The 27,602-nt window shown below is 37.3% G+C and overlaps 1 protein-coding gene across 10 annotated transcripts in view; it reads left to right on the top strand.

Annotated features, from left to right (window-relative positions):
- The window catches only part of Kon (chondroitin sulfate proteoglycan 4-like protein), a 53,998-nt gene extending 28,560 nt beyond the window's left edge, over window positions 1–25,438 (top strand). For all 10 annotated transcript variants that reach the window (XM_083050012.1, XM_083050017.1, XM_083050016.1 and 7 more), the window contains 9 exons: window positions 182–413; window positions 6,576–6,792; window positions 10,909–11,503; window positions 11,794–12,048; window positions 13,358–13,555; window positions 16,361–16,562; window positions 16,799–19,516; window positions 19,863–20,269; window positions 20,580–25,438. In XM_083050012.1, coding sequence (XP_082906138.1) covers window positions 182–413; window positions 6,576–6,792; window positions 10,909–11,503; window positions 11,794–12,048; window positions 13,358–13,555; window positions 16,361–16,562; window positions 16,799–19,516; window positions 19,863–20,269; window positions 20,580–22,538 — 6,783 coding nt within the window. In that variant the 3' untranslated portion in view covers window positions 22,539–25,438. The remainder of the gene's footprint in view (window positions 1–181; window positions 414–6,575; window positions 6,793–10,908; window positions 11,504–11,793; window positions 12,049–13,357; window positions 13,556–16,360; window positions 16,563–16,798; window positions 19,517–19,862; window positions 20,270–20,579) is intronic.
- Window positions 25,439–27,602: the final 2,164 nt, after the last annotated feature.

The raw sequence follows: 27,602 nt of genomic DNA, 5'->3' as shown, positions 1-27,602 counted from the left end.
TTCGAAGAGGGGAACAACCGGCCTTTCGGAGAAAAATAGAGACTAAGGAAAAACAAAACAGAAATGCATTTATACCGTGGGGTACGTATAAAACCCATTTGCGGTAGCGGCGCGTCTACAATAATTCCGATAAAATGAGACTGACTTTTACGAGCGTCGCTCCTACTGCTTTTTGCCGCAGGTTCATATTAATCTGGGCGCAGGCGAGAACGAGATGGCGAGTGCCCGCGGATTGACACTGAACGACCTCAGTTGGCACGAGGTCAATTTGACGAGACGCGAGGCCAACATCAGCCTACAGATCGATGTCATACATACGACGAGGTCGCAACTACCGGGTCGCTTTTTCGAACTGAACATACACTATGGCGTCTTCATCGGCGGACAGGGCGATTTCAACGAGCTATTTCTAGGTAAGACGATAGAACAGACAAAGGAAAGGGCGGACAAGGCTCGGTTTATCCGGATAAATTGTCTCGCCACGTGACTGAACTAGATTCGATACGCGACAGCAAAAACCACATTTGTTGATGTTGCATCTGCGCCGCGGTCATGACCATCTCCCTTTCCCTTCACCTTATTTCGTTAAATGATCGCCAATTTCACTCAACTATCGCGAGGACAATTGCAATTGGATAATAACGAGCCGCGCTTAATAAATAGTTCGCGCACACTCTTACTTAGGACATTTTCTGTGACTGTCGTTAAAAATTTTAGCGCAAAATATTTTCAACAAATATTATTTCATATTGTATGTAAAAAATATTAATAAAATAAAAATATGCAAGAGTAAATAATTTTATGGTAAACATAAAAGAATGATGGATTTAATCGGGTATAGGATATTTTTCATAAATATTATTGCTGTCCATTGTATATAAATATATAAGTAAACGTAAGTAAATGTAAATAATTTGAGACGCGACAATAGTGTAGAATATATCATATGTACGCAATTTTTTAGTATTATTCTTTTTAAAAATTTTTTTTAGAGAATTAAATAAACATGGAATAGTTTAGTTTAATATTTTCCTTCAATTAATGTACCGTAAAATAAATTCAATAAAATTATGACAATGGCCGCGCAATTAATGTAAAAATAGAGTTCTACAGAGAATATACGAGATAATACAATATTAATAAATTAATAATTGTTTATGCAGTAAATTAATCCGCAGCGCGTAGATGAATTAAATTTGATAGGTTTCAATTACATAGATTGTGGTAAAAAGCATCAATAATATGACAGGCTAATTACATTTCACTTCTTTTTGTTTTCTTAAATGACAATATGAGTCGAGATAATAAGAATGAATCATACCCGAAATAAAAAATCTATCGCGTGTTTAAGAAACAATCGTGACTATAATGATAAATTAATATGCACGAATTTATTTTTGCTCTGACAATTTGCAATAATATCAATTGAATATCAAATATTATATGTATTATGTGTAAATGTATGTGTGTATATTTGCATATCTTTTTCTCCTTTTTTCGGTAATTTGATAAGCACTAATAAGAATAAAAAGACAATCGTCAGCCTATTGCGTGTGTGAAATAAACAATAATTTAATAATTTAAAGAGCTATAAATTCAGTACATTATTCACGTAATATTATCAATATTTCCATTGCATGATTAATTTATTAAATTAACAGAAATGATACGTAATAATTAAAATCTATACAATATTGTATACAATGCGAATATTTGCGTACATATCAGAATATTTATTTATAAAACACGGATGAAAAATGGCTCATACAATATTGGAATATTTATTTATAAAATGTAGATGAGAAATGGTATTGCTCATGCAATGATATAAGACAAGTTTATAATGCGATCATGAAATCTTAATGAATCATCTCTCAAAATTGTGTTATATTCAAGTTTATTTGCGGTAACGAAATTATAACGAAAACTATGTCAATCGACACAGAACATCGTCGGAATGATGTTGTTTCAGCAGGTTTCTGTTCAGTTTCTGTAATAGCAATCTCAGGAATGGGATGAAGACAGTATAAATAAAAAATATGAAACGTCGTGTTTCTTAAAAGTAAAATCTCACCATAACTTTCGAGAATTAAAAGTTGTAGAGCGTAAGAAAGTCAAGATAGAAGGAATCCAGTGCCTCCGGATAAAAATTATACTATATAAATAAGCAGAAGCAAGTTTTCTAAAAAAATTGCATAATAATATCAAAGAGAAAACTTGTTGGAGAAATAATTCAATATTTATCAATATTCATTTCGTATTTAAATTCTGTGACATTTCGCGATATTACACTTAAAAGCAATCTTTAATTAATCTTAAGTAACAGTTTTCAACACAGAAACTTGATATATATGTCTAACATATATTTTCTCAGAAATATATCAGAGAACTTTCTTCTTGAATTTTCTCACGTACTTCGGTAATGAAAGTTGGTCTTTTTAATGCAATCATATTAATGAAAGATCGACGAGCATAACTGTTCAAAATATACTATCGATGGCGATAGAAATAATAAATTATGTTACGCATTATAAATCGAGTTAATAATAATTAATTGCTAGAGATTTAAATTATAAGACAAATTTTTTTAATTTTTCAGATTTATACATGAAAACGGATTCTCATGTAGGTCAATCATTAAAAATGTCACAGTGCGCATTTTCTGAATGATTACTTTGAATAATAATGTTGCGTATTATAATAGCGAAACAATTGTTTACCATCACATGCTGAGTCGTGACAGCGAGCGAAAACGGGTGATTACAACGGCACAGCAGCTGATATTATATCGAAAGTATGACATGACGCGCCGTCTCGTGTTTCCGCGATGGCACGTCTTAAATAATGGAGTACCGGGAACGCGCGTTGCACAAAATCGCACGAACGAGAGCATGTAATTCAAACATTTGCCTTTGTTTTCGTTGTGTTAACGGCAACATGTAACGATACTTGTCTCGTGCATCAGTAATGGTCGTAATTACTGTTCGAAATATCGCGCGATCAGCGTTTCATACCTGTGTTTCCACGCCCGTATGTAACTTTGGCCAATCGCGAAAGCATATTAGTGAAATCGATCACGTTCATAATCTTGTTGCCGGTCCTAATTTCATTATCGGGCTCGCGCGATTCTATTTGCACCGCGAATAAATTGAAAGTCGCGATACGTCCTCTCGTGAGAAACGGCGATTGGAAAATTCTTCAGCTACCGTTCCCAGCTTTACAACGCTCGGTTGTATTACGCCTTTGCGGCGAAATTCCGGATTACGTTCTTCTCTGCTTCAGTATACCACCAGTCATAGAACACTACGAGTTGGACGACAAAGAAAAGGCGGAGATATCTTTTCCATTTTCAATCCGTTGTGTAAAGTGCGCACAAAAAAATTCTTACACGAAGAAAAATCGTATACTATTATTTTTTGAGTATTTCTGAAAATGTGAGATACTAAAAGCGTGAATTAATAATACATTTTACGGTTAAAATAAATTAGAATAAATTTAAAACACACTAGAAAGTAATTTTGCTAGAGTATTTTACAGGGGAATGTGAAAACGTAAAAATCGCGGGAAATTTAAGAGTTTGCGAGGAATAAGAATTCATAAATTCAGAGGTGTAACCAGCATTTATAACGTGCACAATTTTTGCGTTGTGCTCACGATTTCTTTTCCTATGTGTATGTGTATGTCTGCGCGCGTATATGACTTGTTTAGAATAAAACTTGGTTCTTATGCCCGAACGATTGCGCTCTTCGTGTTTCATATGTGCCATAAACAGGTTCATAACGACTGGGCTCTTTAATGCAGGCCCGGCGCATCAGCTGCAGCCAGGCCAGGTTATCATTTTTTCGTAGCAAAACAAAAAAAAAATTCAACCAAGTCGTTCCATTTGAATTGACGCGGACGAAATTGAATACGATCAGAGCGCAAACAGCATCATTCTCTCTTCCTCTCCATCTCTCTCTCTGTCTCTCTTATTCTCCCTGTAGACGCGCCCCCATCGTTATCCCGTCGACCGTCACGCATAATACTCGCCGACCAGCTCGAAATTCAATTTACATATTCATGACAATTCATTTGTACCCTGTGGCCCACTCCTTGGAGAAGGTCTTATTAATTCTCTAGCATGAGTCTCGCTAAATTCTCGAGTCTAAGAATAAAGAAAAAGAGACAACTCTCGCCCCGGCATTCTAAGGAGGGTGCAAAATTCATTTTATAGTACAGACTCTGTATAGGGTTGCAGAAGACCCGAAAATAGTATCAACTACTTGCCGAGTTATAGGATTCTTGAAGTAGTTTGCAATAGATTTCTCTACAGAAGATTTAACTCTTCACTTCTTGACTTTGAGCTTTTCGACGTACCAGTGATTAAACATCAAGATAAGTTCATATTGAAATAAAATAAATCCACTTCATGTTAACGAGATAAAATTTCTAGTTGCTTGATTTAAAGTTTAATTTTAAAGTTTAATTTATAATTTAAATGGAAATATTAAATGCAAATTATTATATATATGAGAATTCTGTTTTAATTGTACACATTTTGGAATACTGTGTATAGAGAGAGCATAAACATTCATTACACATACATACACGTATCTACACGTATTCCTAGTCATATCTGTGTAAATAAACGCGCACCTACACATACAAAATTGTACAATGCAAGCGTACACCTATACAATCGATTGCAAGATTCTCGGCGTGGATTTCGCTTATCGGCCGCCATTTACTCGCCTCCGTAGAAATAGAGAATATTCTCGCCGCACAACATATATTTGATAGCTGGGCGAAATCAATGAAAGTATATATATTTTAATAAGATCCTATAATTATTAAGATCCTAATACCTATACAAGCTCTTTTGTTTTACTATATAAATATACATTATAAATTTATCTGAAATCTTACTATTGTAAAAATTATTTTGCGATTTTACAGTTTTTCAACATGATTGTTACTTCGTGATATCTAGATAGATTTATATCTCGCGAGAAATTTATCTTTTCTTTCTCGATTAAAATAATTTCTTTATTTGTTGTTTTTTATCTCATGTATAATATTTAAGATGTATATGTTCTTATAAATATATGAAATTCGTATTGTCTCTATTTTACCGCAGGTGTATTAATTTTTTATTAACACACCTATAATTCAGACGTTTATTGAATGGTCGTATATATATTGAAGAGATAGGAGATAAAAACGTTTTTAATTAAGAGAGCGGAGAAAAATTCAATAAAAGAAGAGTATTTCCATTTAGCGCGCGATTCCGACAAAACCAATGCTTGTTAAACCCAACGCGTGGTTCATCAAAATAAGACCACTGAAATATCATTGCCGTTACCCATGCAAATCCATCTTCCGAAAATCGTTATTTCGCCCCGACGCGACGTGTCGCAGCATCCATGCTGGGCGAATCCAACCACACCGCCAATGTTTAGAGACGCGTATAAACCGCTGTCCTACAGCGCGACAAGGAGAAATGAGGGGCGGGAGATTGGCGATGCGCCAGAACATCTTATCAATCAATAAAATTTTGCATTATGTAAAAAGAGCTAAAGACCGAGAACGGTGTCGCGGGGCTGGCTACGATCGGGGTATGCCGCAACGACATAGTAAATAGAGACCGGGCTGGTTTATAGCGCACAACCGCCGGTATTCCATCGCAAACTGTCTCCGCGATTCCGCGGCGTGCCAATAAACGCCCGCTCTCGGACCGCTTATACATATACACATATCTCTCGTCGGTTTCTGTCGCGTGCGGAGTGGCAGTAGCCATCGACACGCCGTAGCTCGAGGATAATCCACCAACTTATCCCGGAGATGCTCCCTCCAGTCACACACGAAGACAATTAACTTCGTGTCGCAGAGAAACCGCCCGCAGCGCGAAACCACCGATTTCGCCGAATCCGTTGCATCTGTCTCAAATGAGTAAATCGCGTACATAATGTACATATAGTGCATATAGCTTGCTTCTTCATGATTATGAAGATGACAACGTTACGTTCCAGGAAATTTCTCGACGAAATTACATTTTAAAAACGACTCTTACAATTCAACAAAATCAGACAAGAAAATTTAGTTTTGCTCCATTTTCAGTCTTTCGCTACAATCTCTTCTCGATAAGAAAATTGTTGAGATAAAAAGTCGCTTATATATGCTTGTGTGGCGATTAATATTAAATATGCCACAATTGATCGTTTAGAATCAGTTTCTCTTAGATTCATTAATTATAAACAATCTAGCTGAAGGAAAAGTAACAGTTACATCTGTAGTTATTTAAAAATCTACATTTTTCTGGAATTGGAATCATTCCTGGTTATATTTCTAGGTAACATTTCAAGCGACGCGAATCAATAATGACCTCATTAATATAATGTTTAATGGACCACCTATGAAGCTCTATCTATAAAACGTTTGAGCATATTTTGCAAATTTATTCAAAACGCGAACGCGTCCACAAAGTTCGTGTCGCCATTACGTCCTTTCGTCCCTTTTCACTGTCGACGAGCGCGTATATTATATACGTATCGAGAATAATCTGCGAGACTAAAATTCTTGACCCGTCTGATTCGCAGGACACACGGATTATCTGAGAGGATGCATGGCTGACATAATCTACAACGGCGCCAAAGTTATAGAATACGCCAGGTCGAGGAAGGGCCAGTCGGAGGCAACAGCCGTAACGTGGGGTTGTTCACCGGAATTCGACGCCACGAGAAGCACGGAAGTCAGCTTCGTCGAGGACGGCGCCTTCGTCGCCATTCCGCGCCCCATTCCGCGCTCCGGTTCAAGGTATATACCAAAAGTACCGCTTTCCGTTGTAATGTATACGCTTCCATTTACCATCGCCCCGCACATGTACAAAACCGTGGAAAACGTAATTAAACTGTCACGGCGCAACCCCTATCAGCTGTTTCATTTCGATAATGTTTATACCGATGCAAAAAAGGATGCGATATCCGTATCTCGTTAAACAATTATATCGAGCCTATTATTTAATTACTTTTTTTATCATTTAGCTTTAAATTTATTCGACAATGATGCAAGTTGAAGGAGAAATTTCGCAGACATCGTGAAACTCAACATTCGCGCAAGCTCCATTCATTTCCATTTTTTTTCTTACGAGACATATGAAGCGACGCTCCAATTTTACCGGCGATTCTATCGCGCACTATCGCGTAAAATAAATACGTTGGTTCACGAATCCAATATCTTATGGTAATACCGCGGGAAATCCGTTTCACCGAGGTCGGCGGCGGGGTCGCATAACTCGCATTCCCTTGCCTGTATATCTACATCCACACCGCATTCAAGCCATCGGTCAGAGAAGGCCTTTCATGTTACGCGATTCCTACCACTTTCATCTCTCGCGTAGCTTTTAACGAGCACTAAACCCGTGAGAGCGTTGTTAAATCGTCTCGAAAAGCTCGGAAACAACTATTTCAATCGCGAGAGTTACGTCGCCGTTAACTCTCGCAACGAGACAAGCAGCAACACTTCGTCAATAGAGACACTTTGATCCCTCTTTTCAGTACGGTATATAAGGACTTCGAGATGAGGACAGTCGATTGACTAGAAAGCTCACACATAATGATAAAGCTACTTAAAACGCGAGTAGTCGTTTGTGGAATTAATACTATTCACGAAATACGCAGAGAGCCTTGGATCATTATTTATACTATAAATATCGCGGTATATATACACACAGCCAGGCAGAGTACAATTTTATTGGATGATAAATAGCTCGTACAAAGCAATGATTTCAATAAGCTCTTTTAATACAAAGTATAAGTATAATATTATTAAATTTTAAATCATATGTATAAAATCATTATTTAATTAAAACGGACAATCTGGGAGATTTTAATCTTAATCTTATTAAATAAAAGAAAATATGTACTATATTTGTTAATGAGAGAAAACTTACAGATTGTAATTGAAAATACATCTATAGCGTATTCTTCAAAAGAAATTAAAAAGTTTTTAAGACACGGGCAAACGCGTCATTTTTTTTTATCTCTGAGTGAATATGTGCAAGCATGCATATTACAAATTTCCCACGGAAAGATTGCATGCATTACAATCTCTCGGATCTCCAGTATTTCTCGAAATATCCTCAGAATAAATCCACAAATTCTCCAAAGCTTTTGTTCCTATAAATTAAAAGCAACGGAGATGGAGAGCATGTTTAAAGAAAAGAAAGAAAAAAAAACGTACACTATAGGATGTACATACATTATTTCGCTTACAATTTACGTTTCTATCTTTTTGGGGAAGAGAAGGGGGTTATTAATTTTCGCGAAAAATGCAGATTCATTCAATGCTTTATTCGCGCGACCAAAATGGCACGAAAATGCTAAGCACGTCCGAGAAGACTAAAAACCTCGCCTGAGCCAAGTGTGTCTTCGCTACATTGTCCACGCGAAAATTATTCGGGAGTGCACTAAGAAGCGGAAAAACGTTTCATTTTCACACGAATGCGGTGTGCATCGGGTAAGCGCAGTTAATACCGGTCTTCATATACAGGTAGTTAAGTCCTGGTTGCGCGCACGGTTTCACGTGTCTTATGGGATCGCGGAAGCTCCGGACGTAGATACTCCAGCTCTTTTGTTGCCCCGAATTAAAAGCGCACTACTTCCGGGTAGAGTACCTTAATTCAACACTTATCTGAGAAAATAAATGTTGAAACCTGTTGCGTTATACAATGTGTATAATCCGGCTAAAAGCTAGACAAAGAACTGGTCCGGTTTTTCGCATTAAATGTTTGAGGAGAACTCTGCGACATCTTTCCACGTATCGGACACAAATACGTACGACTACTACGTACGGTATACTACTGTCTCGTCGATAAACGGATAAATAGGCGGAATTGAGTGGGTGACTGAATAATCGTAACTGTCTTCCTTTCATGACGTTCTACGTGAAGTCGATGGACCGTGAAGATTTCGACATGCGCTCTCTGAGTTCAATTGATGGAAGATTCAAATGCCACGTGTGTGTATGCATGACTTGTACGAACGCTCGAGTTATCTCTATTCAAACCGATAACTACAATTCCCATTCACCGTTTATACGTCATCTAATTTATCATAATTATTTTCATAATTTTTTCATAATTATTACGTATTATTACATTTAATATTATATTTAGCACAGATCAAGTTATATATAATATTTATATTCCATATATTCTCTCAATTTAAATTGATAAAGCTTGAAAAAAATTGAAATATTTCTAAGAGGATAGATTTCTTTTAATTTCAACCGCAGCAATTCTTCAAACGAATTTAATTTTCTTGAAAATCAATTGTGATTGTAAAAAAAGCGCACGCAAACACACGTTGCATTGCACTTTCAAAAGCAAAGCATCGACTGATGAGGAACGCGGAAACACAAGCGGACCGTATTAGAACGTCCTTACGTGCCTCCAGCATGTACACAACTAATTGCGTTTACAATTCGCACAGGTACACATTTGCCTACATCCGTTGCGAATTGTATTGTGTAGTAAGACACGTACTAACATATCGGGCATCTTCATTAATTCCATTTAACAGAGTTAAACGATGACATAATTCTCGATAATTGTGATTCACGCAATTAAACTTGGCTCGAAGCTTAATTATAACACGTGTGTGTCAAGAGACGCGGTAACATCTCGTGCCAAATTTATTTCTATACCCTAATATTACACATCATTTGTGACTTTTTACTATGTCATTAACGAAGAATGATAAAAATGCAGAAAATAAAGGACAAAATTATGACAATCGTCGAGATATTAATGAGAAAAAAGTTAATATATTGAGAATATCTCATTGTGAGGAAATATTGTTGTATAATATATTAATATTTATTATACAATAATATAACATAATATTTAAAACCTACACAATGATAATTTTGTTTCTAATTTATTGCTGTTGTTATTCTATAGTATTATGTCCGCTATTATAATGAAAGTCCGCATCTGTAACCGCCATTGTGTGTATGTAACTCTTTGCTGTACTGTTACTTCAAAAGCAATGAATCCGCCCGTTGAAGTAAATAATCGGCTTTCGTGTTCGCAGCAGTCGTGGCGCCTTCGCGCACAAGATACGAAAATCACTCGTCCCAAAGTTTTCCGAGTAGAAGTCGACCGAGCGAAATTTGATTTGATTACAATTATAAATTCACGGCGAGCAATCTTCTCCTTTCCCTCTTCTACCATCGTTCGCATTGCCTCGCTCGTTTAACTCGTGTTGCACGAATAATATTTTGCCTACTTAATCGCGTTCTGCAGCGTGAGATCTGAACACCGTCTAAGAAGCGATGAATTAAACGAATAACAAAACATGCAACTATACTTTGTAGAAACAATATTTTTATATAAAAATGTTATGATCAAATTATCAATAAATTTTCAAATTACTTTATATTTTCTATTACATTATATTTTATATATCGATTATTGTTGTATTTTATATCTCTCAGATTCATAGACTTTTATCAAGATTTAGTGGCAACTCGATTACGGTTTACTTTTCCAAAAGATAATTAGTTTTCTCATTTCATAACGGAACGCTATCTTTGTCCGACAACGTCACGCTCGACCAGTCGTTCGTAAAAATTTCTCGTTCAGTATTTTTACTGCTTCGCCGCATCGATTGCAGCACTTGTGAATCGAAGAAATCAACCGCGAAATTCTAATCTGATTACTAAGATACGCAATAGTCGGAATTTTCCATCGACAACACTGCTCTAGCAACAGCAGCATTATCTAGAAAGATATTCTCTCCACTAAGGCTCGTAAAATCGAACGACTCGGATTCGAACTCTCGGATATCGGGGACGATTCCGATACTCCTTTTTTCTTACAGGATATAGTAACGAAGTTTCCTGTCAATCCCCTCTGACGATTCTTTGCAGATGGGAATTCGAATTGAAGACCAATGCCGAGAGCGGCCTATTGCTCTACAACACCGGGCAATCATCCTACGCTGATTTCCTCGGTATCGAGTTGTTCGAGGGTAAAATACGATTGCTGATGAACAAGGGAAACGGCCCGACCGAACTGATACACGGTACCGCGGTGGCGGACGGTAAATGGCACAACGTAATCGTGGACTTCAATCCAAACGGTCTCGGCATCGCCGTCGATCATCACGAGAGAACGATGGCCCTGCCGTCCGGTGGCAATCGTTTTCTCGATCTGGCCGATACCCTGTATATCGGCGGCACGGAGCTGAATAAACGCGCCCGTGCCTTAGGCAAGGGTCTCAGATCCGGCGATGTGAGCTACAAGGGCTGTATACGAAACATGATGCTGGACAATAAGGATCTCGGTTTACCGGACGTCAAGGTCAGTCAGGGTATCGTCGTTGGATGCGTCTGGGGATACCCGTGCATCGAGGCGGATCCTTGCGTACCCGATGCGTCGTGCATACAGCTGGGCGTCAATTCATTTAAGTGCAACTGCGACCAGTCGCTGTGCATCAAACCGAATTACGCCGAGGATTACAAGGTAGATCAATTTTAATCGAATTTCTCTCAATGACGTTCCGCCCACGCGAGGATTACGAATTAATTATGTCACCGGCAGCTAACGTATGGATTTATGCATGTCTAACTTAATCAAGATATACTATATTATTTTTTAACGATTATCGCTTATGCAATCAATGTTAGATGTTAAACTCTATAATATAAATTTCATCGGGATATTTAATATTGAAGATTAAATGCACGAGATATATTTAAGACTATAATATTTGCATTCATAAAATATAAGGAGACAATATGGCGCTTTTGCAGATCTATTCGAATGCCACCCTACCTGTAAACTTAGAAATTCTCTCGCTGAGTCCTCTACTAGTTTCCGAGGGGGAGCACGTGCTAGTAACGAATGAAAACATCGCGATGGTATTGGACATTGCCAAATACGGCGTGGAAGAATCCAACGTCGTATTCACCCTGGTGACACCGCCAATTTACGGAACATTGGCGTTGGATCTTTTAACATCCCGAAGCGATCACTCCTTCACATTGCAGGATATCAATCAAGATAAGGTAATCGATTAGCGATCAATTTATCACACAAATTCTCGAATTCTCGATTTATCAATTCTCGAATTAACGGTAAACCGCGCTTAGAACTCCTCGACTCGAATCGACGTAAGTCCGACGATCGCGACGAATGCGGCGATATTAGTGTCCACCTGTCGCTAACACGTGTGACGATAAAGCTCGAAATCGCCGAGGAGTTTGCGGGGACACGTGTAAGAGGCGAAACTCGGTCGCGGCGTGCACCTGACATTAATTAATATCAGGTAACTAAATGCGGCTTCGAGAGGCCGACCGGCCGGCCAGCCGATCCTCCCGTAGACCTTACAAGGCGCCGTGGAAAGTCATGTGTTCTTCCAATTCGTCATAGGACCACGCGCTGCTATACATAGTACCCGCCGTAAGGACTAACTTTAGAATCGTTGGCGGGAACACGGAGGGTTGCTCAGCCGACTTGCTGCGCGCTCGCTCGCGCCTACTTCTCCACTACTCCACACTCAATTTATCTAGCGACAGTGCTCTATTTATAAACCGCTCCGCCACCGCTCATTAATGCTTTTTCGTTAGAGATCACATCATCGGCCGCATTTTTATCCATCGTCGCATTCGTTCGCCTGCCGTTAACTGTCAATTGCTTTCTAATCGTTAAAAGAAAAAGGGAGAGAAAGGGAGTAGGGAAGAGGGAGAAAAAGCTCGCATCTTTCCTCTGTCTCGAGTCGGATCGACGCCGAGGACGACGCCCACTCGATATGCTAATCGACGACCGCCGGACTTAACCCCCGGTTGCTCTAATTAATTTCAACCGCGGTCGATCTCGAGTGTCAGATCAAACGCCAGAAAGGATAACACGAGTCTGGTGTACTCCGATGTACTCGCCCATGATTAATTCTGATTCCGTAGCACGACGTAGTGTGTGTTTGCCGTTTGAGATTCTCGGTGGAACGGCGAGCTACCGCAAGTTAAAGTCCACACGTTCCTCGTTGTAAGGTGCGGTCTCTTACTGATACCGCGATAACGCTGATGGCAGATTACTGACATTCGCGCGATTTTTCTTTCGTATGCAAATTTACACCCGCGGAACAATGCAAACGTAGAAAACGCAACCTAACGCAAATTAACGCATCGTTTATTCTCTTTACGATTCAGAGAAATAGCTATTAAAAAAAAATATTCAATGAAAAGTTTAAAAGTTTTTTTTAATTACTCAATTTTTCTATGTTTTACGAGAGAAGTCCGCATTACGTTAGCATTACGTCTAAATCTCTACGAGAATGTTGATAGCATTATCCTTACGATAATTGACTTGTCTCGACAGATACAGTACATGCATGACGGTAGCGAAACCACAGAGGACAGCATGATTCTGGAATTGACATTGGTGGCCGGGACAGGCTATACACTCCCAGGATACCTACAAGGACACCTCAGGTTCCCCCTTCACGTCAATGTCACTCCTGTCAACGATCCGCCGTTGCTCGAGATTCCGACCGCGAAAGTACTACGTCTGGCCCAAGTAAGATACGAAAATAAACTATACAAGTTCCTTTTTTTCTGGCTTAGAGTTTCGAGACGCTTTTTACTCGATGCATTTTTTCTCACTGTCACCGCGCTAATTCGAAACACGTTGCATCCGATTTGACTGAAACAAAACCGCCGGTTCATGCTACTCAACTAAATCAATTAATGGGGGCCGAATGAAATAGTAGTTTACTTATAGCTCGTGCATCTTCGTAGAACGTGGCAATTTAGCCGCAGCGAAATCGATTTAACTCGCTCGGTCATCGCTCTTAATTAACCGCGCGTGTAAGTTCGAGGGTATGCGTATGTATGTACATATAGCACGTATGCGCATAACGAATGTTTCTTTCATATATCATCACGGATGCATATTCTCGGAACAGGAATAATCGCGATATGAACTCAGCAATTGTAATTGCGATTGTAATTTGCGGTGGATTAATCTCATTTATATGTATATCGAGCTGTTATTATTACAGTTAGTATTACAGTTATTTTAGCAAATACTAAAGCTTTAGTAAATAATTTATTAAACTATTAACTCTCTGATTTGTCACATATGATATTTGCCATATATCTAATATATTCCCTTTCTAAAAAGGCAAGTCGATTCTCGCAAGTATTGTTGCCTCTTTTCCGCGATGCTGATTGACTCTCGATTCGCATTGTACGTTATATTCGTAGCATTGAGAGGGTTAGTAGTTTGATAGTTTGTTCAAAATAAAATTAAATAAAGTAATATGTTTTAAATAATGTTTATAATATATTAAACTCGATTAATATTTTTGATAGAAATCAATTGATAACTATCAAAAATATTAATCGAGTTTAAAGTTTTATAACATATTAGTTAAAACATATTATTTTATTTTATTTTATTTCGAACAAACTATCAAACTACTAATTCTCTAAATGCTACGAATATAACGTAAGTACAATGCACATCGAGACAGTCAATCAGCATCGCGGAAAAGAAGCAACAATCCTTGCAAGAATCGACTTAACATGCCTTTTTTAGAAAGAAAATGTTATAATACTTTCAATTCGATTAATATTTTTGACAATTATCAGCTGATTTCTGTCAAAAAATATGAATCGCGAATAAAGTATTATAACATATTATTTAAAAACATATTACTATTTTAATATTTGCAACATATTATTTTAAAATTTAATTAACAAATTAACGCTTTATTATCAGCTAATTTCTCTCAAAAAATATTAATAGAGCGTTAATTTGCTAATTAAATTTTAAAATAATAATATGTGTGTGAAGCCGGCGTATAATTTCGTGGAAACTCATAAATAATTAAGAGTTTTGGCTTTATCTTCAATAATAGAACTATTGAAAATAAAGCCAGAACTCTTAATTATTTATGAGTTTCCACGAAATGAGGAGCCAGCTTTATACATCCCCATTACCTATAGAAATGTTATAAAATAAACACTCACCGATACGTGCAATAGTGGAGTTGGTACACAGCACATTGATCTGAAAACAAAATATTCAAATTATGTATATACTGTTATTATATACATAAGTTAATTATGTGTGTGTGTGTACAGGGTGTTTTAAAAGTCTGGAAACGGAATATCTGTTGTCAATACAGTTTAGAAAAAAATGTTTTTATTTTCATACCTCACAGTTGCCCCGCTGTCGCCTGATGCCACCCCGGGCCTCCTCCTCCTCTCTTGGTAGCACTCATGACACTCGCGAAAACACGAATAATTACGATCGCCCGACACTTTACACGGCATTCCCGATACGCGAAACTTTACACGACACTCCCGACGCGACGCGCGAATTTCGTGTACATTGCGCAATGAGAAAAAACGACGCGAAAACTATAATCGCACGAATCAACGTCCGTTCGACACCCGAGAATCTTGCAGTCAAACTCGCGCGCAGCTTATCAGCAATGCTACCTGTAACAAATAAAATAAAATATTACTATTTAAATTTTTATATCATATTGTTATTTTAAAATTTAATTAGCAAATTTTCGCTTTATTAATATTTTTTGACAGAAATCAGCTGATTAAAGCTTTAATTTGCTAATTAATTTTTAAAATAATATATTATATATATAAAAATTAAAATAATAATATGTTTTAAATAATATGTTATAATATTTTTGACAGTTCTCAGCTGATTTCTGTCAAAAAATATTAATCAAGAATAAGGTATTATAACATATTATTTACAACATATTATTATTTTAATTTTTTACCATATTATTATTATAAAATTTAATTAGCAAATTAACGCTTTAATCAGTTGATTTCTGTGAAAAAATATTAATCGAGTTTAAACAAACTTTATATTATTTTTTTTAAATATCATTCTTTTTAATATAAAATCGAAGAATGGCGCGCGCTTGTGTTATTCTAGTATATATACATGAATATTTTTACAATTTGTAGAGAGGAATTATAAATTATATTAAGAATATATTATAGGTAATATAAATATATAGATTGACACAAACATGTATTAAATATTTCTTAATAATATTGAAATAAAAACAAGCTCTTTCTTTCTCTCTCTCTCTGTCTCTAATATCGATATATGTATATCGATTCATCTTTTTCAATTCTCCGAATACAAAAGTTTGATTGTTATATAAATTGAGATGTATGTTCGCTATCTCGCCTGATGCGTTTTATGTCAGTATGAAAACAACGGCGCATTTTTTCGCCGATTCGACGCGTCCTTTCATTCAATATGCTGCTATAGCATATCGCGTCGAATGTGATTTCAGACAAATATAAAATGTGCGAAAAACGCTGATATTTGCAGGGTACGAGAAAAACACTGACCAAGGAATTAATATGGGCTATAGACGCCGACACCCCGTCGGAAATGCTGATCTATACGGTTTTACGAGCGGATACCGACGCCGGTCACATCGAGAGGGTTACTTTTCCATTTCGACCTATCGACACGTTCACGCAGGCTGAATTATTGCAAGGCCTTATTGCTTATGTGCATCGTGGAAACGGTAATGGCTTATTATTATAATCGCGTAAAACACGCTGTATCTTTTATTCATATTTATTCGTTTTTTTTTATTTCGTCTTTTATTTCATAATTATTTTTTATTTTTAATGTATACGTACACGCGTAATGTATAAGTAAATGCACGATAACTATTATTATTACTAGTATATTTTAACGTTATATTTTATTGACAATTTTTGTCAATCTAATATATATGTACATTTAATTTACTTTCAGCCAAACCGAATGCAATGTTGGGCTTACAAGTTAGCGACGGCATCGAGACCAGTCAACCCGCGTATTTGCGCGTATCGGCTTACCCATTGCAAATCAAATTGACACACAATACCGGTCTCGTTGTGGTGCACCGTTCATTCTCTTATTTGACACCCGCAAATCTCTCGTTCGCCACGAATTCGGACGACAACACCATCGATATTCGTTATGATATCGTCTCACCGCCACATTATGGTGTTTTACAAAAATTGAGGGACGTCTCTAACAGTTGGTTAAATGTCGATCATTTTACTAGCCGAGACATGGAATCGCATACTGTTCGTTATCTTCATAACGTCGGCAGCCCTAATCAAGACGAATTTAAATTTCAAGCGAGCGTGCGCGAAGTGAAGACGCAGCAGATGTACGACTTCCGTATTACCTTCATCGATCTCGAGTTGAAGGAGACCAGAAGGATGCCTGTTAATCTCACCGACGCGTCTAACGTTATTATCACGAGTAATCACTTGAGGTACCAGACGAATCCACTAGTTACATCGCCGAATAAGATCGTCTTCACTCTCACAACGGGACCAAGATACGGCGATCTATTTCTATCCGATCATAAACTCGTGACGGCTAGTACTTTCACGCAGGAGGACATCGAGGCCGGAAGAGTGAACTACCGTCTATTCAGACGATCTTATTCCAATATCTTCGACGAAATAATGTTCAAGGTCAATGCACCTCAATGCGTCGACATATACGCCAACTTGAAATTTCGATATTATCTCGGCAAGAATAGCAATTCGCTGGAGGGCGTGGAGAATTTGAAAGTTGACGAGGGCTCGAAAGTGCCTCTGAGGATCACGCATATGAATCCAAAGGAATACGGTGTATCCTCTTTGATGTACAATCTTACAATAAAACCGAATCATGGTTGGCTCTCCATCGCAAATAGTTCGAGATCGCAAGGACAAAAGAACGTCTCGTCTTTTACATTCGAAGATGTGTTGACGCAAACAGTATATTATGTGCACGATGATTCTGAGACGAAAGAGGATTCCTTTGAGTTTGTGGCGATATCTCTGGATTCCGTGGACTTTATGTACATCGGAAAGTTTCGAATTGAGATCATTATGAAAAACGATAATCCGCCGGAACGAATAATTAATAAGATCTTTCATGTTGTATCGAAAGGTGAAAAATTGATAACGAACAAGGATCTCGCTTACATAGATAAAGATATTGGTACTCGTGCGAGTGAACTTATTTATACCAGAAGAGACACCCGAAAAAGCGGAATATACAAGGTGACTAATCCTTCGGTACAGATACGCGAGTTCTCGCAACAGGAAATCGACGACGGTGTGATACTCTTCCGGCATCAAGGGGATGAACGCGAAAAAATTGAATTCGGTATCACCGACGGTCATTTTTACAGAATTGATTCTCTTGAAATTCAAGCCAGTCCACCCTATATCAGGTTACGCGAGAGCAACGGCACGGTTGTTCAATTTAACAAGTCTGTAGTGCTTCGATCAAAAGAACTGGAGATAGAAACAAATGTGTATACCACAGAGAAGGACATCAAGTACACTGTATGGGAAAGACCGAAGCTTGGTATATTACTGAAGCATGGTCGAGAGTCGAATAGTTTTACAGAGGATGATTTAAAGCATGGTATTGTGTCGTACAAGCATCTAGGTAGTTCCTCGACGAAGGACGTCTTCAGGTTCAAGGTGTTTGTTAAAGGTGCAGAGGCCGAAGGTATATTCATGATCAAAGTCTATCCAGAAAGCTATTGGGAATCGTTGATCATCCAAAACAACGAGACGATATTCGTCGATGAGGCTACAAGTATCCTGCTGAGTCGAAAGAGCCTCGAGATAATGCATCCTAAAATATCGCCGATCGAAATTGTTTATTTCGTGCGAGAGTGGCCGCAAAACGGCTACCTAGATTTACAGATCTACGACGAACACAGCGAGGAGATGAAGGAAGAGTACAGCGGCAACGCGGTAAAACATTTCGAGCAGAGTCTAATAAACAACGGTCGCGTCTTCTACGTTCAATCAGTGATGAATCAGACGAACGATCGTTTCATTGTAGATGTTACCAACGGTATCACGTGGTTACGCGGTCTGAGTGTGAATTTTGTGATCGTACCGGAAAAACTCTACGTCGAGGCGAAAAGCTTCACCGTCGTAGAAGGCAAGAGCGTGATGTTAAATGAATCGAACTTCTCGGTCGTGACGCCGTATTACGCCGGCAAGCTGTCGGATTACAGAATAACGGAGAAGCCGCAGCACGGTACGATTCTCGATTCCACGAAGAATACTCAAGTGAAGAAATTCTCGCAAAAGCACTTGAATGCCGGAGTTATACTGTACAAGCATAACGGGGACGAATTTTCGAAGGATTCCTTCAGGATGGTTGTCACCGCTGGTGACAAGATAAGCGAGCCGTTTGACGTATCGATTATTGTTCAGCCTGTTAACGACGAGATTCCTGTACTGGTGAACAGAACTAAACTTAATGTTTGGCAAGGTGGATCCGTTATCTTGACGTCGACAAACTTGGCGGCTATTGACAATGACACCGCCCCGCACGATATAAGATTCAATGTTACTGGAGTGAGAAACGGATACATCTCGTTGACTAGTGCACGCGAGATGGACATCTATACTTTCACGCAGAGTCAAATCAACGAATTGCAAGTGATGTTCACACATACGAGTGAGTATATTATAATATTCAAAAATTAATTTATAATTAGCCAGATCACTTTTATAATTATACAAATATGATATATAAAATGCTAATAATTATTAATTAAGATTATTAATAAAGATTAATTTTGAGTAATAAAAATTATTAATTAATTTGATATTAAAATGTATGAAATAATTATATATTAAAATATATGAAATAATGCATAATGATCTTTTAATTATTTCTGATATGGAAAATTATTTCAGGAAATCACGTTAATATATCAATATTTTTCTAATTAATAAATTTGCAAATTTTTTTTTTTTTTTAATTTAATACGAAAAAGTGAAAATGTGCAATATTTTTTCAGACGGATCTGATGGCGAATTTAACTTCATATTAAGTGACGGGATATACACGACGGAGTTTTACACGATCTTAATAACGACAAAGCCAGTTCGTCTGAACATCGAACACAATATGCCTCTTAATGTATTTCCCCTTACTAAGAAATTAATATCAGACAAACTCTTATTAACGACGTGTTCCGACGAAGCGAGGGAGATCAGATACACTGTACGAAACGGGCCTCATTTAGGCAAAGTTATAATGGAGACAAGTGAAGGGGTATGGCTCGAGGTCGAGCGATTTACTCAGAAAGATATAAACAATAGTAAAGTGATTTATGAGCATACTAAGCAGTTCATGGACCTGACGGCCAATGACTCTTTCACATTTGACGTTGAAACGCACTTCGCTGGAACTTTAACAAATCAGGTATATAGAGAATACAACTAAATATTTAATCTTTTCTCGTCCATAAATACGTTATCTTCTATTAACATATCTTATAATTTTATAAATTGCAAAAAAACATTATTATTTATATTCTTTTAGTAAGTTAAGAAATTCAACATTTTTAATTTACAACGTATCTTATGGTCTTATAAATTGCAAAAAACATTATTTATATGCTTTCAGTAAGTTAAAAAATTCACATTTTTAATAATTTATAATTAAAGATTGCAATTTTTATCTCAATTTTGTGCAATTATTTATTTTTAATAATGTACTTTATATATTGCAGATTTTCCAAATAGATATATCAGTTTCGAGCGGCGGCCTGGACCGATATATTTCTGTGAAAAATGTCAGAGTCGTAGAGGGTAGCTCCGCCGAAATCGTTATGAATATTAGCGGCATCGTGTCGTTTCTACAGATCAACGCCGGGATCGAAAATCCTGCAGTATTATCAAAATTAGTTCGCCAACCCAGTCACGGGCACGTGATGCTTTTACCGGATTTAAATGTGACTACTTTTATGCAACCGCAGATCGAGGGCGGAAAAATCGCTTATTACCACGACCATTCGGATACCTTGGAAGATCGCATTCAATTCTCGCTATACTTAACACCTGGTCACGTGCTACTTTGCAACATCAGTATTCCCGTCATCGTCGAGCCGATTAACGATCAACCTTTCAAACTCGTCACCAACACCCCGTTCATCACGGTCGTGCAGAATCAAAATCAAACTATTACTCAAGATAATCTTTTGACCGTCGATCCCGATACTCCACCGCAGGATATCATGTATGACGTGATTTCGGGACCGACGTTCGGCAGATTACTGCTGTTGCCTTTCGACCAGAACACGTCGGAAGTACGTCAAGTGAACAAGTTTAGTCAGAATGACGTGGACTCTAATCGAGTGGTATACGAGCATAATGGAACGCTGCAGGCTGCTTCTTTCTACTTCAGGGTCTCGGATGGTGCTTACGCTCCGATGTATACCGTCTTCAACGTTCACGTTTTACCTATACGACTGAATGTGACGGTGCCCGGTCCGGTGAGTTTGCAGCAAGGCTCGAAGGTAGCGCCCATCTCCGAGAACGATATAAAACTCGATACGAATGCGCGTCAGGACCTGGTGATCTACGAGATTACGACACATCCGAAATACGGAGTGCTCTACGTGCGGGACGGCGCCGCGGCAACGTTCAAGCAGACCGATCTACTGTCGAAGAGCGTGATGTTTATGCAGACGGATATGACGGTGCCAAACGACAATTTAGAATTGTCGGCGCGACTAAGCGGTTTCGTGCAGGAACACATACACATTGAGATCAAAGTTACGCCTCTCATTATCATGAATCCATTAACGGCGTTGGCGGGCGAAAAGAATCGAATAACTCTGCAACATTTAGACGCGACTCCCTTAGCAAAGTTAGCGATGGATAATCCGTTTTACACCATTGTGAGGAAACCGAAGTTTGCCAAGATCAAGAGAATTATCAGAAGTTCGTCGTCGTCCGGCGAGAAGAGAGGAACGCGCGAACGAGAAGTGACGCGTTTCTCGCATCAAGAGATAATTTCCGGAGTGATATATCTGGTGTGCAGAAAAATACCGTCGATAGACGGCGTCGCGGATAGTTTCAGTTTCATTCTTGCGGCGTCGATCTTTCAGCCAGCCGTAGGTGACTTTGAATTCCGCATCAAGCTCGACATAGACGACGACAACATCACCCTAGGCAGTCCGATGGATCCGGTCGGTCACGAGGGCGAGATGGCAATCGCACCGAACATGAGCAACGATTATCTACTGATCCTCGGCATGCTGCTTGGCGTTTTTCTTCTCGGCGTGGTTGTAATTATCACGATCAGATGCCGGCACAACAGATATAAGCACGCCGAGGAGGAGAAACCGGAAACCACTCCCACTGTCGGTGTGATGCCGCTTCCCAGACCGCCGGATCATCTGATGCCTGCCACCCCGCATTTGAAGCCTTTCGGTAACGATCACAATAGCGTAACGGCTAGCACGCCTTTGCCGGTGTTGCCCTCAACGTTACCCCAGTGTAAAGTGATACCCTTGAGTCCTCTGGAAAGCGGCTCAGAGGTCGACGTATCCGCCAGGTATCCCTATGGGGTGGCGGACGGCGACGAGTGGAGTAGCTTCGATACTTCCGATCTACCTTGCCAGTCGGCCACAACTCAAAGGACCAAGAAGAACCCGTTGCTGAGGAGGGATCAGTACTGGGTCTAGCAGGAGAGAAACACGTTGCGGTTTACGCGAAGAAAACCGTAGCGTCTCCTGGCGTGTTTCATGCGAGAATCGAGAGACTATCGTGGATATCACGGACTCTTAATGTGCCTAAGGAAAGTGAAATCTGCGACGGAATTTATGGAAATCGTTCGTCGAGATTCGAGATCATCGCGCCAGACATATATGTATCGAGTTATAGTGAGATGACGTTCGATGCTGTGGCGAGTATGTTTAATGACCGTCAACATGTGTTTGGTGCATCCGATTATAATGGAAAAAAGGAACTCCCTAACTAGGAGATTTACGGATTGAAAACGATCGAAAATGATCGATAAATCCGCGATCCGAAATAGTGTCTCGTGTATTATTAGCCTAAAACGGTATAAACAGGAAACTAGATCTCCTTGAATGTCATGACTATCGCCGCTATCACGAGCTCAATGTGCCTGAAAGATGTCTGACTCTGCTGACATTTTTTCCACTAATCACAATACGTCGATTTTTCGTATATCTATTCTATGTCCCTTCCCCTTTCGACGGATCGAAATAAATTCAATCATTAAAAAGGCAGATCGATTATTCATTAAAAATATTTGCAATAAATTCAATTCTGGTCTAAGCAAATGATCCGTCGGTTTACTGCCTCGTTTTAGAGTGCAGACTTTCAGAACAATTCATATAATCGCTTTTAAGTTCCTTCACCTCCTTCCATTTTTACACTTTTTGTAAATTTAGATAAATAAGAATAGCATTTATTCATTTTTGCTGTCGTAAATTTCAAATAAATTCGAAGCATTAAAGCTTAAAAAGAAGCGGAACTTTCGTCTTAAATTACAAACAAAGAAAATAGAAATGAATATAATCAGGATAATGCAAAAACTTATGACACTATCGTAAAACGATCAAATGCGTACAATGTAATCGAGCGTCTGTATGTTCCTGTTACTTGTCATTTGACATTAAAGCAAATGTCACTTGACGCAAATGAATGCATTTATATTAACTGTACTCGAGTTTGTGTGGACATATCCCCCCCCCCCTTTTTATACCGTCGCATATTGTCCAAGTTAAACTTTTATTTTCCTCCAATATCTCGCATACGGTCATTTTTTCTATCGTTATTCCGACTATTTCGATGTTACTCGTATCGTGCAAGTAAAAATGCCAATAAACATTTGTCCGAAACGTAAAAAAGTCGAGTCGCCGGAACAATCTTTTTATGACAATGCAATATCGCGTGATTTAGCTTTATACAGTAAAATATATTGAATTATTTCGTTAGCAACATGCCGTACAACAGATTATAAAAAATTGTAATCGAATGATTATTGTAATTAATAATAGCTCAAGTGATTATTAATCGGTAGCGTTATTTCTGCGAATCATCTATTTCAATATTTTTTTCACGACAAATCTCATTACGACGATTATTTATCTTTAAATTACATATAGAATCGCCTAAGAAATGTTCACAATTCTTATCCATTTCATCTCTGTAGCGAGCGATAGATTATTAGGCGATGCCAAATAATACAATTATTTAATCTTAAATGCAAATTATCAGTAACAATCGAAATCTATAAGCTGTTTTTTATACGAATACGAGAATAGATCTTTCCTACTATGAAATACATTGACGCACGGCGAGTTCGTAATTCATAAGCGATGAACGGGGTTGTGCGTGCGCGGTTTCAATATCTGACAATGAGAGAAATTTGTTAACGAAGGTGTGAGTGTTGACGTTGACGAGTTCGTTGATTTTTAAGAAAAATTTTACGTTACGTTATTCTTGCGCAAACTCACGGTAACCTTAAAAGATCCGCTTCCGGCCAATGTTGAATGAATACAACAGAACTGCACTAAATTCTCTCATTTAATTTATAAAAATAATTATATACAAAGAAATCAGAGAGAGAATTGACATTAAACGCGTTAGACATTGTTATAAAATAAAATTATGTGCCAAAGATATACATAATATTAATGTTATCAATGTTGATCAAACTTCTAATATATAAATTAATACGAATAAGCAGTAAAATTTATAATTTGTATACATTAATGGAGTTATTCTCTTATATTAATTATCGCTTATATATATTTAAATTATATAGCCACATATACGATCATCTGTTAATGATAATAATGAGTACTTAAAAAAAAGCAGCAACCTCTTTATTAAAAGATTCGTCGTATCACTTATTGTCAGATTTAAATATATCGTACTTCCTTATTTTACCGCTATTATTAATTCAAAGTCTCGTCTCTTTTAAAAGAGAAAAGACAAATTTTTTATCGACTCAAATTAACTGTAAAACTACAATGTATTAACAAAGAAAAAGTTCATATTTTTTCGCGGGAACTCAAGCAAACGTCTGGCCGAAAGTGGATTGATAATAATTTCCCCCAAAAATCTTGAAAGCGTATCTAATAAAACAGTCTAACGTGAATGTTGATTATAGCGATCATAACGATATGTATATACATATATATATATTATAATGCGTACACTACTACGTAGAATGTACCGTTCCATGGATTCATATAGCATATGCATTAATAGATTTTAATTAAAAATGTTTTATCGAGAGAGACAGAAAGAAACACCCGTTCGTTGATTCATGAATATGCTAGAGACGAACCGTTAGGCTTTTTTACATCCACCAAAAGTGAACTGATCTGAGTGCCAAACTTCTATAATCTATAATATATAATTACCATAGGACTGTATTTTCCCTGCCGACTGAATGCATTACTCTTCTAATTCTAATAAATTGAATGTGCGATGTTAAGTAAACACGGCCTAATTTATTATTCATTATATCATCACAATCACTTACCTTATATTTATTTTATCATTTATACAATATATTATATTATTGATTTATACTAACTACATTACTGATACATTTTGAACAAATATTTTTAAACATTTGTTTTATATACATTTTTGCATTTTAATATCATTTTTGTTATTGCAAATATAATTAAACATAAAAATCTTTAAAATATGTAAGTATATATTATATATATAATAAAGATGTCTTTGAAAATATCTTTTTTTATTTAATTTATATAATTAAGATATTTATTAAATAATAAAAAATTATATTATCTTTCCCAAGTAACAAAAAAATGTATAAAAAATGTTTAAAACTCATTTTCAAAAATATTTTTAAAATGTTAAAATAATTAATTAAGTCCTTTTTTATTCATTAAAAAAAAACGTTTATTTTAACGTTAATGTAATATAAATATTTATTTAACGTTTATTAAATATTTAATATTTCATTAATAAAATAAACGTTAAATTAATATTTATATTACATTAACGTAAAAATAAACATTTTTTTAATGAATAAAAAGGGACTTAACTAATTATTTTAATATTTTTAAAATATCTCTGAAAATGAGTTTTAAATATTTATTATATATTTTTTTGCTACTTGGGTTGCTATAATGGAATCAATAATCTCTTACAGTAAATATGAGTAGCTTTTATTTATGTTAATTAATGTTTATTTATTAAATAATTGTGTAATCACTGTAATCTATTCTTTTTAAAGAAAGTCAAAAAAGAATTGCCGAAAACAATACCAAAGATTTTTAAAAATAAAATCAGTTATTTATTTTAATAAAAGCAAATTGTTAAATATATATATTTCGTAACTTTTTTATCGTATTAATGCAATAAAATTTTCGATGATGATAAGATATGTGATCTTTTTTTATTTAAAATTTATTGTAAAATATAAACTTACCGAAAGATGTCTCCCTTCATCCTGGAATTCTGATGTGGAATCAGCATAGTGATGTCCTCAGAAACCTGTTAAGCACAAATTATATATAAATTACATTATGTATACATTATACAAGCTATAATAAACATATTGAGGAAACGGGAATATATTTACACGCGTGCGCCCTCTTTTTAAAATTTATTAAAGGTTTGTTCGCGTCGCATGCCCCAAGCATGCCATTTTTGAAGCGCATTGAAGTGAGAAGCATGTTGGGGCATGCTTGGGGTATGCGACGCGAACCAATCAAATATAAGAACATTTTTTTGCGTCAATAAATACCGAAGGAGAGCTTTGTCCTCTCCGATTTTGCCGAAACTTGGCAATATTGTGCATTTTTGTGCGCAAAACACGAATCTGTTACATTGAGCATATTTAATTAATAATAAAATAAATGATAAATAAATGACTCACCATATAGTGGCTCCGCCGTTGCCCGATGCCACCCCGGGCCTCCTCCTCACAGAAGCTTCGAAATAACACTTGCACTCGCGTTACTTCTTTCGTTCGCGACAACGCCCGCTTGAAATATCCCGAAAAACGAAAATTTTCGCGTAGAGCACCCGGTAATTCTCGCGATCCGCCTTCGGAAACCCGCGTGCGCGAACTTTTGGCGGTTCGTGCCGGATCTATGACGTCACGCAATCTTTCGAGAAGTTCCTCCGAGAGAAACGAACGTTACGACCAACAAGATTCATGGTCAACGAGACCGATCTCGGGGGTGCGATCGCGATTACGATATCGCACGAGCGAGATACACGCGACGCGATCGAATCTACGATAATTAACGACGCGACGTGAAGACGCTAATTAATATTCCTGCTTGTACTTTCGCGGACCGACGCGGATGAGTGCGCAAACGTTGATCACGAACAACTCGAATGTACACGGAAGGTAGCAGCATTCTAGATTGTGCGTTCAGAAATCTATTCACCTAGGGTGAAGCGCTCGATTGACCAATCAGGACAAAGAGATCCTCGGTCTCCGATTGGTCGGTCAAAGTCTGCACTTTGACGGACGGATTTCCGAACGCAACCCTGAAATTTCTTCCGACGTAATATATGGCGCCCTTTATGAATCGCTTAAATTATCCATCCGTGAATAAAATACTTTATTAATTAGCGTTGCGTGTATGTGTGATATTTATATTATTAATTGAGATATTCTATTTGAAACGAGAATATTATTTCGATTATTACATTAAACGTCACGCTATTCTCATCGTGTTGATGATTCGTGCGTAAATTGTTAATTTCTTTTTTTTTTT

Source organism: Prenolepis imparis, unplaced genomic scaffold (assembly GCF_030444845.1).
Source record: "Prenolepis imparis isolate NDT839.2.m4 unplaced genomic scaffold, iyPreImpa1.0 SCAF_11, whole genome shotgun sequence".
Taxonomy (NCBI): Eukaryota; Metazoa; Arthropoda; class Insecta; order Hymenoptera; family Formicidae; genus Prenolepis; species Prenolepis imparis.
The sequence above is the reverse complement of the archived record's forward strand: the minus strand, read 5'-3'. Positions and strand labels throughout refer to the sequence as shown.